Source organism: Cebus imitator, unplaced genomic scaffold, assembly GCF_001604975.1.
Source record: "Cebus imitator isolate Cc_AM_T3 unplaced genomic scaffold, Cebus_imitator-1.0 Scaffold418, whole genome shotgun sequence".
NCBI classification, from domain to species: domain Eukaryota; kingdom Metazoa; phylum Chordata; class Mammalia; order Primates; family Cebidae; genus Cebus; species Cebus imitator.
In genome coordinates, this window is record NW_016107733.1 from 1,653,695 (window position 1) to 1,670,994 (window position 17,300).

The 17,300-nt window shown below is 39.6% G+C and overlaps 1 protein-coding gene across 7 annotated transcripts in view; it reads right to left on the reverse strand.

Annotated features, from left to right (window-relative positions):
- Positions 1–17,300, reverse strand: part of LOC108289999 (synaptotagmin binding cytoplasmic RNA interacting protein) — a 41,301-nt gene that overhangs the window by 13,732 nt on the left and 10,269 nt on the right. For all 7 annotated transcript variants that reach the window (XR_001819385.2, XM_017509671.2, XM_017509672.2 and 4 more), the window contains 4 exons: positions 7,542–7,677; positions 6,065–6,270; positions 2,927–3,076; positions 2,491–2,612 (listed from right to left, as the gene is read on the reverse strand). Coding sequence is in view for 6 of the 7 variants with exons in the window: in XM_017509671.2 (XP_017365160.1) it covers positions 2,491–2,612; positions 2,927–3,076; positions 6,065–6,270; positions 7,542–7,677 (614 nt within the window). In the remaining variant the exon portion in view is untranslated. The remainder of the gene's footprint in view (positions 1–2,490; positions 2,613–2,926; positions 3,077–6,064; positions 6,271–7,541; positions 7,678–17,300) is intronic.

Sequence of the window (17,300 nt, forward strand, 5' to 3'; positions counted from 1 at the left end):
GAAAGAATAATTGCTTGTATTTATTCAGTACCTGTTATTTTATTTTTAGATAGAGGCTTGCTCTGGTGCCCAGGCTGCAATGCACTGGTGCTATCTCAGCTCCTGCAACCTCCACCTCCTGGGTTCAGTGATTCTCCTACCAAAGCCTCCCAAGTAGCAGGGACTACAGGCATGTGCCACCATACCACGCTAATTTTTTGTATTAGTAACGGGTTTCACCATGTTGGCCAGGCTGGTCTCGAACTCCTGATCTCAGGGGATCCACTCACCTTGGCCTTCCCAAATGCTGGGATTACAGGCATGAGCCACTGTGCCCAGCCTTATTTTATCCTGAATTAATAAAGGCCCCTGTTCTAGCTGACTCAGATAAAAATGTTATTCTGGTTCACTAGGTCCTTAGACTTTTATGTGCTTTGCTGGTTTACTATTTTAAGGAAACTACTTACTGAATGATAGATCATTCTTTTCTGCCTCCAAATAGTTCTCACCGGGGATAATTTTGCCACCGCCTCTTTCCAGGCGGACATTTTAGGCTGTCATGACTGAGAAAGGGGGTGCTACTGGCATCTGGTGGGAAGAGGACAAGGATGCTGCTAAAAGTCCTATAATAACAGGGCAGCCCCCAAGACCAAGAATTATCCAGCCCAAAATGTCAGGACAGAGATGAGAAATCCTGGTACAGCAGTTAAGAGTGAAAATTATGGGAGACTAGACTACACTTTGGTTTAAATCCAACTCCACTACTTACTAGCTATGTGAATGATCCCAAGCAAGTTGACTTCTGAGCCTCAGTTTCCTCATTTCAAACTAAGGGATAAAGTACCTAATTCACAGGGATACAATCAGAATTAAGTAGAAATATGTGCTTAGTTAAAACTTGGAAAAAAAAAAAAAAAAGAATGTAGCAAGTTAAAGTACAAAAGTTACATGCAATCATCCCTTTTAGTTTGCATTGCTTTACAAACATCAATAGACACACTGACGTCTTCTACCTTCTATTTAGCATCATCCTGTATCAAGTAACAAATGTAACTGCTCTAATCACATTATCTAATATAATCTCTTATACTTACATTCTTCTACTTTAATAAACTAACCATAATCAATTGTCTTCTGAAAGAACTATAAAAGTTATTTTATACTGCCTATAGCATATCCAGGAGTTTGCAAAATAGAGCATTAAAACTCTTTGTAGTCTTCCTTCTTTTATACTATCATCAAACCTATAAAGTATATTTTCCTTTGGTCCTGGAACAAGCACGAGTCACTTGGATAATCATGGTACAAGAGCTACTACATATTTTACTCTGATCCCATTTTAGAATTGAAGAAATTGAGGCTCAGAACTTGTCAACTTGTCCAACTGCACAATTATCCACAGAAACTAGAACTTAACTCCCTGGTTATGAAGTAATAGAAATATGTAGAAGCATCCTCCTCTTCTTTTGAATCCCATAAAGAGCACAGAGAATTAGCCTTGAATAGTATTAAAATAGTATTAACAGTGATTATTGTTCTCACATTCTTCAATTACCCCTCTTCTCAGAAATTGCTAACTTCTTTTTAAGAGCTAACTTCCATTCTTACCCAAACTCAGTTTCCTTCAGTCTTAAGCAGATATCTGCTTAACGATTCTCTAAAAAGGTCTCCCCAGTTAGTATAACTCACATCTACTTGTTTTCTTATCGTACTACCTTATTATAATTTCAATACTCATTTTCAAAATCCATCCATCCATCCCTTGGGGTGGCAAGGGACACTACTGGCAAAGAAACAGTCTGCATGAAGAGAGATTTAACATTTCCTACTTCTCAGAGAAAAAACTCTCTCCACCCTTAAACCAAATATATTAAGACATTTAACAGCTAATATTTAACACATTTTCAGGAGCACATTCTATAAAATACGTAGAAAATATGCAACACAGGCCAGGCGCAGTGATTCACACCTGTAATCCCAGCACTTTGGGAGGCCGAAGCAGGTGGATCACCTGAGGCCAGGAGTTCAAGACCAGCCTGGCCAACCCTGTCTCTACTAAAAAAAAAAAATACAAAAACTAGCCAGGCACGGTGGCTCAAACCTGTAACCCAGCTACACAGGAGGCTGAGGCAGGACAATCACTTAAACCCAGGAGGTGGAGGTTGCAGTAAGACGAAGGAGTGCCACTGCACTCCATCCTGAGTGACAAAGTGAGACTCCGTACCCCCCAAGAAAAAAAAGGACAGACTTTTCATTTTGCCAATTTACCAAAATTCCAGTTATTTACAATTCTGATTATTTTCATAAACATGGTATATGGTCAACAGCAAGAGTTCAATAAACTCTTTTACACTTTTATAGATCATTGGTGTTTATGGCTCTGAAAACCTTCAAGTCTTTAAAAGGGGTGTTATGCATTTGTTTAACAAGTCTGATCAACACCTGTTATTTTCCAATTAGTATATCAATATTAAAATTTATACAATTTTTAAGTATACAAATTTCACTCACATTTGATTTTTTGCTGCTTGCCTCTGAGCTTTTCTTTCTTTCCTTTTCTGATCTGGTGGCTTGGCAAAAACAATTTCAATATTTTCTCCCTCCAAGTCTTTGCCATTCATTTCTTCCATAGCCTTAAAAAATTATGTCATAGTCAATATAAAAATAGGCCTTTCAGACAATGATTCATTTAAAGAAAATCATTTATCATTAATGTTGGAAGGACAAAAGAAAGCCTCATGCAGGCAGTCAAATAAATTTAAAGATGCAGCTCAACTATTTTTCATTTTTACTCAGAAAACTGCCAAGGTCACTAAAACCAAAAGGTTAGTTTGAGTGGATTCCATAGACTTCCAAGTGTCCACCAATTTGTAAAAATATCCTGAGATTCTAAAATGACTGAAGTTGTTAAGTCTGATTTAGATTCCTATAATTCCACCGTATTTACCTTGACAGCACCATCTCGCTCATCAAAATGAATGAATGCATAATCTTTTAGCTTCTTCACTCGTTCCAGTTTCCCAAACTGACTAAATGCCTTTTCTAAAATCTCTTCTGTTACAGTATTGGCAAGGTTGCGTACAAACAGCACTTTTACCTAGGGGGAAGAAAAAACCTCCCTGTATTATTTCCAAAAAGTTCAATTTCTAAGATGTCACCACCCAACCCTGAAAAGTTAAATCGCAATCCATTAGAAGAATGTCAATTTAAAAACAAAGTTTTCCATTCCTTCGGTAAATATCAAGGAGCAGAACTGCTGGATCAGGTTAGAAGACCTCAAATAGAGGCGCTGCCAGAAAAGATATACAGATGGCAGTCTCATGAACATTGTCAATATAATGTCAGTAGGGAACTGCAAGTTTAAACTATCAGAATAACCAAAATCCAAAACACTATAAATCCAAGAATGAAGAACAACAGAAACTCTCAGTCATTGCTGGTGGGAATGCAAAATGGTACAACAGCCCCTTTGACCCAGCAATCCTGTTCCTTATTATTTACCCAAAGTTGAAAACTTGATATCCACTACAAAAACCTACACAGGGATGTTTATAGCAGCTTTATTCCTAATTGCCAAAAATGTGCCAGATGCAATGGCTCACTCCTGTAATCCCAGCACTTTGGGAGGCCGAGGTGGGCAGATCGCCTTAGGTCAGGAGTTTGAGACCAGCCTGGCCAACATAGCGTAACTCCATCTCTACAAAAAATACAACAATTAGCTGGGTGTGGTGGCACGTGCCTGCAGTCCCAGCTACTTGGGAGGCTGAAACATGAGAAACGCTTGAACCCGAAAGGCAGAGGCTGCAGTGAGCCATGATTGCACCACTTCACTCCAACCTGGGCGACGGAGCGAAACTTTGTCTCAAAAAAAAAAAAAAAAAAAAAATCCCCAAAATTGGAAGAAACGAAGATGTCCTTCAGTGGGAGAATGAACAGCTGTGGCACTTACAGAATAGAATATTGTAACTGACAGAAAGAATGAGTTAACAGCCAGCCACAAAATGACAGAGGAACTTTATTTATTACCAAGAGAAAGAAGCCAATGTGAAGGTTATATATGGTTCCAACTGTCTAACATTCTGAGAAGGCAAAAACTATGGAGACAGCGACTGCCAGGGGTTGAATGGGGAGGGATGACTTAGGAGAGCACAGAGGGCTTTTAGGGTAGTGAAACTATTCTGTAGAATACTATGATGGTGGAAACATGGATATACATTTCTCCAAACACACAGCACGTGTATCTAAAGTGAGACCTCATGTAAACTATAGATTTTAGGTGATCAATCTACATCCATCAGTTTTAACAAATGTACCATTCCAATGCAGGATATTGGCAGTGAGGGAGGCTGTACCTGTGTAGGGGGCAGAAATCATAAGGCAATTCTGTGCTTTTTGCTGTAAACCTAAAACAGCTCTAAGGAAGTCTATGAAAAAGAAAATGTAGACTCTAGGCTATGTTAGTAATAAGTAATTATTTTGCATTAAAAAAAGATCATCTTTTCCTAAGAATGTAAATACCATGCCCTCTAAGAGAGCTATTGAAATGTTTAACGCTTAACACAAGTGGTCAAAACTAATTAGAGCCTGCTTTGAAATCTTAAAGGGGGAAGGACTGTTAAAAACATTACTAACATAAACTGTTCCCTCAATCCTGAAAGTTTCTCAAAGTGTAACTACAAAGTTCAACCTTTTTACTAACATTATCACTTCCTTGTAAAATACCTGAATACCATCTGAATATGCTAATCTGAAGTGCTAACCCAGCGAGACTTTATAGGCCAGAGGAAGAAAGAATCCCAACTATGTTCTGTCCTCTAAAACCATTTATCCTTCAATAATATTCATAGTTCTCCTGGCAGTTCACATTACCCTCCATTTAACTGAACTAGTGGTATCTGACACTTAACCTCTAAGTAATAAAGGGGGATTCTTAAAAGACAAAGGATAATGGGGCATGGTGGTTCATGCCTATAATCCCAGCATTTTGGGAAGGAGAAGGACTGCTTTAGGCCAAGAGCTTTAAGATGGGCCTGGGCAGCATAGGGAGACTCACTCTGTCTCTTCAAAATTTTTCTTAAAAATTATCCAGGTATGGTGGTGCACAGCTGTAGTCCTAGCTACTTGGGAAGATCTCGAGTCTGGGGCTAGTAAGCTATGATCATGCCCCTGCATTCTAGCCCTGGGCCACAGAACTAGACCCTGTCTCTTACAAAAAAGAGGGCAAAAGATAGAACAAGTAACTGCAAATTATTGACTAGTGTGTAATAAAGTGTTGACTCAAGAGATGTTTATTCTCATAGAATGACTCCACTGACTGCTGAACCCAAGATGCCTAATAATGGCTAAATGTAACTGCAAGCGGCTCTGCTGGGGTCAGTACAAGTCACTATTTTTAGGAGTAGGGCTTTTAACCCCAAAACCATGTAATAAGCTAATGGTGCCATTCTCAAAAACTCAAATTGCTCTTAACCACACAAAAATGGAAGTGAATCGTCTACAGCATCTAGGCTAACTACTTCATTTTAAGATTGTGATAGCTATACAATTATGGCTAAGTATCCATGAATCAATCACTACTTTCACTTTCCAGGCACATAGTATTTCCAGTTTGAGCTCCCTATTCCCTTAGTAAATAACATTTCTCTCAACTCTAAAAATATGGTTTTAAAAAAAAATGTATAAAGGGCCAGGCATTGCAGCTCACGCCTGTAACCCCAACACTTCAGGAAGCCAAGGTGGGTGGATCCCCTGAAGTCAGGGGTTCAAGACCAGCCTGACCAACATGGTGAAATCCCGTATCTACTAAAAATAACAAAAATTAGCCAGATGTGGTGGCGGGTGCCTGTATAATCCCAGCTACTTGGGAGACTGAGGGAGGAGAATCAATTGAATCCAAGAGGCGGAGGTTGCAGTGAACTGTGATTTCGCCATGGCACTCCAGCCTGGGCAACAAGAGCAAGACTCCGTCTTAAAGAATAAAAAATAACAATATAAAAATGTATGTAATTCACTTCATGTTTTTTGCCCACCTCCACCCTTCTCCCAGCCATCCCTCAAAAAAGATTTTTAACTTGACTATCATTACCTTTGCCATAACCTCAGGATCAGGATCTTCTATAGGATCAGCCCATTCAACAGTTCCAACATTCCCCCAGACTTTGACTTTACCACTCATTAACCTACGCCTTGCCTGGGCAGCTGTTTTATGATCTTCATATTCAAGAAAGCAAAAGCCTCTGTTTTTTTTCTTGTCATCCGGTTGGTGGTATAAAATGACGTCTGTAAGACCCTCTGCAAGTAAGCAACCATTCCAGGGAAATTAGATGAAATAACTAGCAAATACAAGTGAATCAAATGATTTATTTCTCTAAAATACTACTTAAATATCAAAAAGGATAATAATCTCTTTTCTTCACTAGACATCCTTATAAAAGAATATCAATAACCAGGTCTAAATTATTTTCCTAATCTACTGTTTCCGAGTTTTTCAACACAAATCTCCATGGAAAGAAAATGTGTTCTTTTTAATTAGACCTAAGGACTATTTTTGTTTCCACTAATTAAATCAGAGGGGCAAATAAAAATGTTCGTATAACTGTTATGAGAAAAAGGCAGTATAGGTCAAATACAGCTAGATATTTTTATTATGCAAATACTTTTCTGGCCTTAGATCAATGGCTTTATTTCAAAAGAAATGTAAGTTACAGTACTGCATGAAAATCTGCAATGATCCTAGACTTTGATAACTGACTGATAATTTGTTAAACACTGTAGGCTGATGAAAATATTTTCTAATAAAAGCAACCTGTCATTTAAAAGTTGTTATAAAAAATGTTTTATAGTTCAAAAAAATGTTACCATGTTGACAATGTATAAACTCTGCTTATGGGCCGGGCGCAGTGGCTCATGCCTATAATCCCAGCACTCTGGGAGGCCAAGGGCAGATCACTTGAGGTCAGGAGTTTGAGACCAGTCTGGCCAACATGGTGAAACCCCGTCTCCACGAGAAATACAAAAATTAGCCAGGTGTTGTGGCACGCACCTGTAATCCCAGCTACTCAGGAGGCTGAGGCAGGAGAATCACTTGAACCTGGGAGGTAGAGGTTGCAGTGCCACTGCACTCCAGCCTGGGTGACAGAGCGAGTCTCTGTCTCAAAAAAAAAAAAAGAGAAAAAGAAAGAAATTCTGCTTATGGAAATACTTATTATTCCTGTAATTTGAAGAAAATCAAATCATTACTCATACAATTCTACTAAGAACATCAACATCTAGAGAAAGAACACACAAAGAAATACAATCTTCCAAAACACAGGAAGAATAATGATTTTGCAGAATAAATTCAAATCCCAGCTGCATTCCTTACTAACCTGTACAACTTTTAGCAAGTTATTTCCCAAATCCTTGAGTGCCCATCTGAAAAATGGGGTTATCTACACTTCATTAAGTTGTAGTAAGGATTCAATGAGTCCATAAATGTGTTTAGAACAATGTCTGACACACAGATATACGCCATTATCTTCATTATTAAAAGCTGCACCTCATTCCAAATAAATCCAACTTACCTGTTACTTTGCTAAATTCTTCAAGAATTTGTTCCTTGGTTTTACTCTTAGGAATAGAGCCCACAAAAAGCCTATTGTTGGCAACTGAGATGCAGACACCAATGTGTTTTCCAGAACGAATTTCATGATTATTATACTGAAAGAGGAAAAAGTGCATCATATATTTAAATTACTTATAATATCCAATTAGAAGAGTTTATTATAAAAGATACACAAGAGCAAACCATCCTTTAAAAAGTAGTTTACCTTAATTTCCATAAAAGGGAATTATAGACTGAGAAACAGATTACATTGGTAAGACCCATTAAACAAGTTTGTGAACTAATTTAATGCGAAAAAAAAAAATTAAATTCTTTATATTTAGGAAACTGAATTAGGAATCAGATCTGCAGCAGCTTAAATTCAAAAATTGCCAGTTCCTCAATAACTTAACTTTTACTTAAATTCATCTTGTCAACCAGTTATTCTCATGCAGCGAAAACTGATTCCAAGACCAGCAAGATCTCTGCCTTTCTGTTAGGCAGCACATTAATCTATTTTTCCATTTTCCTTTCCTCTTATTAAATGGGGCAATAAGAAATTTTGGGCTTCAAATATTTAAGTCTAAAAAAACAGCTTTTATTTCTGAATCCAACTGTACTTTTTCCCCCATTTCATTTTCATTATGCACATAATGTTATGAAAGAGAAAGAAAACTAGCTTGGTTATGACAAAAGTATATAGAAACAACTTTAAAACTACAGCAAAAAGTAAATTTTTAAGTAACCATATCCCACAGATTATCATAAAGCAGAGTCAAAACACAATGTATCAAAGTAACAAATCTACCATTAGTATTATTTACAAACCGAACTTCAAAAGTATCCAAGTTACCTGGAAAAGTGGATTTATACGGGTTACATAGTTAAAACTGCCTCAAAATTTATGTTACTAATAATGGCAGCAGCAGCAGCAATAATTATTGATTAATCCTCCTGCACCTAACCTCAAAATCTATTCTACATGTGGAGCTACACCAACTAAATAACCAACATCAATTTCCATACAACTTTATAGAACCATCTTACAGCGTAAGAACCATTCTTGCTATCATGCCATTTCTTGCTAGGTACATCAGGTGTAACAGAAGAAAACACGTCATTCAGAAAGTCAAGTCTTACCTTTCTCCACCTCCAGATAATCAAAATTTAATAAAGTTCAAATACCATACCTCCAGTTCAGAACAATCTCTTGCTTTCTACCCTACTATTACGTACGGGCTATTGAACTGCATGGCCATCCTGATCCCAGGTTTATCTCTATTTCTCTACATTTAAGCCAGAAGCACAATATTTAAAAAATTAAAAAGATCACACTCTTGCTACTTCTCCTTTCTCTCTCAAATGCCTTTTTATATCAATTCTCAAACATAGTTTTTATACTCCTACAGCTCTGAAGAAACTCCCTTCCCTGAAACTTCCACCATACAAATTCCTCTGGATACCTGTAAATTGAGTTCAACCACCCAATACTTCAATCCATAAATCCTATAAAGGTCAACAAGACACTCTTCTATGTTAACACAGACCAACAGTTTTGAACAGGAATGATTTTTACACCCCAGAAGACATCTGACATTCTTGGTTGTCACGATTTGGGAAGAAGCGGGGACTTGCTGACAGTATCTAGTGGGCAGAAGCCAGAGATGCTGATAAACATCTTATAATTCAGAAGACAGCCTGTCACAAAAAATTATCTGGTCTAAAAGATTAGCAGTGCTGAGGTTAAAAAACCCTGCCATATACTTTTTCTCATACGGCATTCATGTCTTTTTCTTCCATTAGACTAATAATCTTTTAACAGCAGAAATGTGTTTCCTGAAAATAGTAGAGCTATGGCTGAATCCATCATTGCATGGAATTATGGACAAGTAGATTACAATGCCTTATTTTATAAATGAAAGTAAACTAAGAACAAAATAAATCACTTTAAAACATGTACGTTCCCTAGAGTCTTATAATCATCTTGCATCAAGCAGCCAGCCTTAGCAACAAATCAGTGGTTTTCAATTTGGTCATGCAGTCAGTAATTCTAGCAGTTAATAAAAACAATTAAAGCCGGGCACGGTGGCTCAAGCCTGTAATCCCAGCACTTTGGGAGGCCGAGGAGGGTGGATCACAAGGTCAAGAGATCGAGACCATCCTGGTCAACACGGTGAAACCCCGTCTCTACTAAAAATACAAAAAATTAGCTGGGCATGGTGGTGCATGCCTGTAATCCCAGCTACTCAGGAGGCTGAGGCAGGAGAATTGCCTGAACCCAGGAGACAGAGGTTGTGGTGAGCCGAGATCGCGCCATTGCACTCCAGCCTGGGTAACATGAGTGAAACTCCGTCTCAAAAACAAACAAACAAACAAACAATTAAAATCGCAGAAAAAGGTGGAAAAAAATACCAAGTTAGGCAAAAACAGTTATTTTTGGGGTGACCAATTTTGGTATAATGGGGGAAACTGGTGTTTTCTAAATGTTCTAAGAGCAGGAGCTATTAACTACAAGAAAATACCTAACTCTGAAAAACTTGTAACAAAACCTTGAATTCTTAGTTTTACCAAGAAAAGACACCATTGAGAGGAACCAAAATCCTTGTAAGAAATCTATGAGGGAAGGACAAGACAACAGAGAATGGAAAAATTCCATGAAGGTAACAATAATCAAAAAAATACAGGGAAGACAGCAAATCTGTAACATAGGCAACACTTTCATTAACCATCAACATTAACAATGCTATTGAAATTATTAATGACTTTCCATTATTACCTACAGAAAGACCACTTTCTTCCTTCCTATCAATCATCACTAGCCCTGATGCTAATCAATTTAGCCAAGGCAAAGTAGGTATAAAGTATAAAGGAGAGCTGTGGTCTCCGAACAACATAAGTAACACAAAGATTTAGCAGGACTTATAAATTAAACTGCTGATTCCTCTCTATCCACATTTTTTCAATTAAAAAAACTGAAGACGGCCGGGTGTGGTGGTGGCTCCCACCCGTAACCCCAGCACTTTCAGAGGTCTAGGTGGGCAGATCTCCTGAGGACTTCAAGACTAGCCTGGCCTAAAAATAGAAAATTAGCGAAGTGCAGTGGTGCGGTACACACCTGTGGTCCCAGCTACTAGGGAGGCTGGGGCAGGAGAATCGCGTGAACCCAGGAGGGGGAAGTTGCAGTGAGATGAGATTGTGCCACTGCACTCCAGCCTGGATGACAGAACAAGACTTGGTCTCAGAACAAAAAAAAGAAATCTTTAATGTGGATGGCTTTGGAGGTAGTGGCTTTGCTGAGAAGTTAGGACTGAGCAACTTCTTCTGTATCAGACTCCAATTTTGAATTGCTAAATTTCTGGGAATTTGGTGACTACGAAGGAAAAAACGTGACTTAAAATTCTGAGCTTCAATGACAGCAATGCTCCAGACTATACTACCATGTTTTTAAAAACTGAAACCTCGCCAGGTGCGCTCAACACTTTGGGAGGCCGAAGTGGGTGGATCATCAAGACCATTCTGACTAACATGGTGAAACCCCATCTCCATTAAAATAGAAAAAGTAGCCAGGTGTGGTGGCACGTGCCTGTAGTCTGAGCTACTGGGGAGGCTGAGGCAGTAGAATTGCTTGAACCTGGGAGGCAGACATTGCAGTGAGCCAAGATCACGCCACTGCACCCCAGCCTGGCAACAGATACTCCGTCTCAAAAAAAAAAAAAAAAAAACCTGAAACCTCACATTAATGATAATTAATGTTCATTTCCTATTTGGTCCATCTCACTATAGTACTAAGCTTGAAAGCTAGATTTTTTTGAACTAACTTAAGGCCAACCTTTCTAGAGTAGGCAAGATGAGACTTTTTTTTGCTTATTTTTGATACTACTGTAGTGTCCTGATACACTTACCTCTTGAGTTAGGGTTTACTAGTATTAAATTAGAATCTCCATTCACATTTGTTTTTTGTATTGCCCCATTCTCCATCTAACTCAATGTAATCCATCTGCTGGGATACTTTTTTTTAAGGTGATAGAGCGGCATTAAAGAAAGCTTAAGCAATTCAAATATACATACAAAAAAGCACGCATAATCCATAGATGGAGTGTTGCTTCAGGAAACATTAATGTCTAGATACTGCTTTTGTTATAGTTGGACAACATAACCATAAAGCCTCCTTACTTTGCTCCTTTAATGATTTATTTTCATTGGAGAGCTAGTTTACTCTGTTACCTATAATTGTTTCAAGTTTTTTTGTGTGTGTTTTTTGTTCATTGTTACCAAGGCTATAATGCAGTGGCATGATCTTGGCTCACTGCAACCTCCGCCTCCCGGGTTCAAGCCATTCCCTCACCTCAAGTCTCTGGAGCAGCTGGGTTTACAGGCGCCCACCACCATGCTGGGCTAATTTTTAAATTTTGAGTAGACATGGAGTTTCACCATGTTGGCCAGGCTGGTCTCGAACTCCTGGCCTCAGGTGATCCTGCCCTCCTCGGCCTCCCAAAGTGCTGGGATTATAGGCACGAGCCATGGCACTCAGAGTCAAGATTTCTTAATTACAAAGTCTTCTTTACACTGAGCCAAAATCTACTTCCTTAAATAAACCTATGTGTTTCCCCCAAATGACAGCATTTCATACACCTGGCACACATGCACACGACTCAGTTGTTCTTTATGCTTGATCATTTCTTCCTTGATAGTGGCAAACTCAAGTACCCCCAAGAAATACTGACACTCAAGTGTCACTAAAGAGTGACATTCTAACACGATATTGTAAATGCAGACTGAAACTGAGAGGTCTAGAATAAACTGGAGCTTATTACTAATATTCCACTTCTAGACACCATACCACTCTTACATGTCCATGTTACCCTAGCTTATTTGGCAACCACACCACATTACTGACTGACACCACAGCTTACTTGTTAAACTAGTTGTGTAAATACTTAACTTTTGTCAATTCCATCTTGATAGATACAAACTTTCTTTCCCAGGTGATCAAAAATTTTTCAGATTCTGATTGTCATCCAAGGCATTAATACTGCATGCAGATTCAAGTTACATGTCATGAGCAGTCCAACTACACCTCCATTTCAATCACTGATAAAAACTGGAATACAATCTAGAGCATAACACTATATAGCCTTTCATTTCTCTTTCAAAATCTTTGACCTCACTCCTTTCCATTGCTGCCACCCTCCTTCCTGGCCTTTGTTCTCTTTATTCAAATAACCATCATTATTCAGCCACTTACATCATGCCACTAGGTGGGGAAGCACCCTATGCGGCTTAGCCCCATATGAACTCCTGGAACTGATTTTATTACAAGTTTTATTTCCACAAAACACTGCTTCAACTAGATGCACTTTTTTTCTTCATTGTGTCGCTCAAACCTCTTTACTGCAAAGCCATTAACGCAGTCTCCCTTCACCTTCCTTTACCCTTTGCACCATTTGCTCCCATTTTAACAGTAGACTCTCATGTTCTGTAAGTGCTCCTAAGAAACTGTGTATCTGCAGTAAAAGTTTTCATGCTAAACACAATTATTTCTGCTAAACTATTACTAAAATACTTCTGAACCCATCTTGTCAACTGCATTCATCAAAATGGCTCTACAAGAGGCAAAAGCAGGTGGATCACTGGAGGTTGGAAGTTCGAGACCAGCCTGGCCAACATGGTCAACATGCTAAAAATGCAAAAAAAAATTTAGCCGGGTATGGTGGTGGACTCCTACAGTCCCAAGCTACCTGGAAGGCTGAGACAGGAGAAACACTTGAACCCAGGAGACAGAGGTAGTACCACTACATTCCAGCCTGGGTGACAAAGGCTATACACACATTATGATGGTATACACAGCCAATCTGGTGAATAAAACCATCACAGCTATTAAAATTGTTTATCTGTAATGTGCAAATAGATTTCATCTATTCCAATGTTTGTAACATGGACGCTATTAGCATTTCATCAGGATAGTTCCATTAAATACGACTGTCATGGAAATGCAGCATCACTGGTCTTGGGCTCCAATTCCAGCAACACACCACATATATACATAAACACACCTGCCTGCCCTCCTTCATGGTCTTTCAATCAACATGTGTGGTGAGGGAAGAAAACATCATCACCTATTATTTACCCTAATCACTAGAGCAGAAAGTAGCACAGAAATGCAAATTGAGGCAATTAAAACAGCAAAATGGTCCATGAGCTACATAGGAATATGAGATAGCACCAGTCAGCTAGTCAGATTATTTATCCAGCACCTACTACATAACGGGTCACAGTTCTAAATATTAGAGAGAGAAAATATATATATAGATTCTAATGGGGAAAGACATGTAAATAATCTACAAACTCAAAAAAAAAATTACAAGTAAAAAAATCACCCAAACAAAATCTTTTTGAGACGGAGTTTCACTCCTGTTGCCCAGGCTGAAGAGCAATGGGGCGATCTCAGCTCACTACAACCTCCGCCTCACGGGTTTAAGCAATGCTCCTACCTCAGCCTCCCAAGTAGCGGGAATTACAGGTGCACGCCATCACACTTGGCTTATTTTTGTAGTATCAGAGACGGGGTTTCACCATGTTGCCCGAGCTAATCTTGAACTCCTGACCTCAGGTGATCCGTCCACCTTGGCTTCCCAAAATGCTGGGACTACAGGCATGAGCCACCACACCTGGCTACTTTTTGTATTTTTAGTAGAGACGGGTTTCTCCATGTTGGTCAGGCTGGTCTCAAACTCTCAACCTCAGGTGATCTGTCCACCTCAGCCTCCCAAAGTGCTGGGATTACAGGCATGAGCCACCACATAGTATCTATTTTACCATTCTTAGGATATTGTCATGGGGCAACTGGGTGGTAGGGTGCTCAATGTCACAAAAAGTCTTCTACCTGACTGAAAAGAAAGCATCAGCCATAAATGGGCTGCTTTCAACTCCTACGACAGAAGGCAGCCTTAAAATGAAAATGGCCATGGGCTTGGCTGGGCACAATGGCTCATGCCTGTAATCCCAGCACTTTGGGAGGCGGCGGCGGGCGGATCACTTGAGGCCAGGAGTTTGAGACCAGCCTGGCCAACATGGCAAAAACCCATCTCTAATAAAAATACAAAAAGTAGCCAGGTGTGGTGGTACACACCTGTAATCCCAGCTACTCTGTGGCTGAGGCAGGAGAATTGCTTGAACCCGGGAGGCAGAAGTTGCAGTGAGCTGTGATCACACCACTGCCCTCCAGCCTGGGTGACAAAGTGTGACTTGGCTGAAAGGGTAATTAAGAGGAAGAGTGGGGAAAGAGAGGTAAGAAGGAACTTGCCTGGATAGGGCCTTATTTGTAAGCAATTTTTCAGCATAGAAATGTTGTGATCTAATCAATGCTTCCAGATATAAAAGGGGCAACAGAGAGCAGTGAGACTGGTTAGGTTTCTTCAGTAGACTGAATGGTACAAATGGTACCTTAGACTACAGTAGTAGCAGCAAAGATGATAAAAATTGTTAGACGATAAAATATTTTGGCAACAGATATGACTTCCTTAACTCTTTACACTACCTAAACCACTACATAATTTAAAGTATCAGGCTACCTGGTGACATGTAACTTTTACAGTTAGCTTAAATCGTTATGTCTAATTAACACTAGGGACCCCAGCTAAAGAAACTCGGAGCCAAACTAGGGCTGGTATGTTTAAGAAGGAAGATAATTCCGGCCGGGCGCGGTGGCTCAAGCCTGTAATCCCAGCACTTTGGGAGGCCGAGGCGGGTGGATCACGAGGTCAAGTGATCGAGACCATCCTGGTCAACATGGTGAAACCCCGTCTCTACTAAAAATACAAAAAATCAGCTGGGCATGGTGGCGCGTGCCTGTAATCCCAGCTACTCAGGAGGCTGAGGCAGGAGAACTGCCTGAACCCAGGAGACGGAGGTTGCGGTGAGCCGAGATCGCGCCATTGCACTCCAGCCTGGGCAACAAGAGCGAAACTCCGTCTCAAAAAAAAAATAAAAAAAACAAGAAGGAAGATAATTCCACTTACCTGGCAGAAAGGGTTGTTGAGGCAGAATTTAAAGTAATAATGTAGCATCTAGCAAAGTTCCTGTCCTTTAACAAGCACTCAAGCAGTACCTATTAATTACCTTTTCACAAGTTTAGTTCTTGCTTCCCTAGTTAATTATCATCATTTACTAATAAGATTTTTTTCATTCCCCAAAATAAAGGTAGATGTTGGCTAGAATCAGGATCATGTAAGAAACTTGCAGTTGCAGCCAGGCACGGTGGCTTACACCTGCAATCCCAGCACTTTGGGAGGCCGAGGCGAGCAGATCACAAGGTCAACAGACTGAGACCAGCCTAGCCAACAAGGTAAAACCCCATCTCTACTAAAAATATAAAAGTCAGCTAGGTGTGGTGGTACACGCCTTATAGTCCCAGCTACCCACAAGGCTGAGGCAGGAGAATTGCTTGAACCTGGGAGGCAGAGATTGCAGTGAGCCAAGATGGAGCCACTGCACCCCAGCCTGGTGGCAGTGCAAGACTCCATCTCAAAAAAACTTGCGGTTGTTTCTAACTTCATGACTCTTCAACCGTTAACATCAATTAACCCATTTTTATAAGTCCACATAGAAACATAAAGTCTACAATACTTTCTAACCTAGAAGAACTAATCATTGCTGGATCAGTATCAAAAACAATGCCAAATACCTAAAACTATCTCAACCTAAGGTATTTCTCCACTCAGAAGAGAAACAGAGGTGCTTCAATCTTGTCTAATCTATATATAAACAACGCAAAGGAGGCATGAGCTACTTGCCCAACATTTAGTTATATATAACTAGAATGACACTTCAATTAAAAATTCACTTTGGGTAGAATTGTAACAAGTAGAATCTCAAAATGTAACACAGGAGAGACAGTTTCCAAAGTATGTTCCCTTGAGGAATATACTTAGAAAAAAAGGGTATTCATTTCCACAAACGAATACAAAGTAACAAAAAAAAAAAAATCCAAATCAACTTGAAATTTGTATTTTCTCTAGAATGTTTCAATTACTTCTTTTTCTAAAATCTAGTCCTTTGTTGTGCTAAATACAAATCCACCAAATCCTACCCAGAGTAAAACATCCTTTTAAAAAAAAAAAAAAAAAAAGGCCAGGCACAGTGGCTCACGCCTGTAATTCCAGCAATTTGGGAAGCCAAGGCAGGAAGACCGCTTGAGGCAGAGTTCAAGACCCGCCTGGACAACATAGTGAGACAACACCTCTATAAAAGTTTAAAAATTAGCCTAGCATGGTGGCATCCCCATGGTCCTAGCTGCTTAGGAAGCTGAGGCAGGAGGATCACGTAGGCCTAGGAGTGATAGTGAGCTTTGACATGACATTGCACTCCAGCCAAGGCAACAAAGACCCTGTATCAAAAAAAAAATTTAAAACAATTCACTAAAAAGTAGGCTGGGTGCAGTGACTCATACCTGTACTCCCAGCACTTTGGGAGACCGAGGCAGATGGATTATCTGAAGTCAGGAGTTTGAGACCAGCCTGGGCAACACGGTGAAACTCCGTCTCTACTAAAAATACAAAAATTAGCTGGGCATGGTGGCACACACCTGTAATCCCAGCTACTCAGCAAACTGGAGGCAGAGGTTGCAGTGAGCCAAGATCACATCACTACGATCTCATTCCATCCTTCTACCTCAGCCTCCCAAAGTGCTAGGATTACAAACCACGCCCTGCTGGAAGTATCTTTTTTTTTTTTTTTTTTT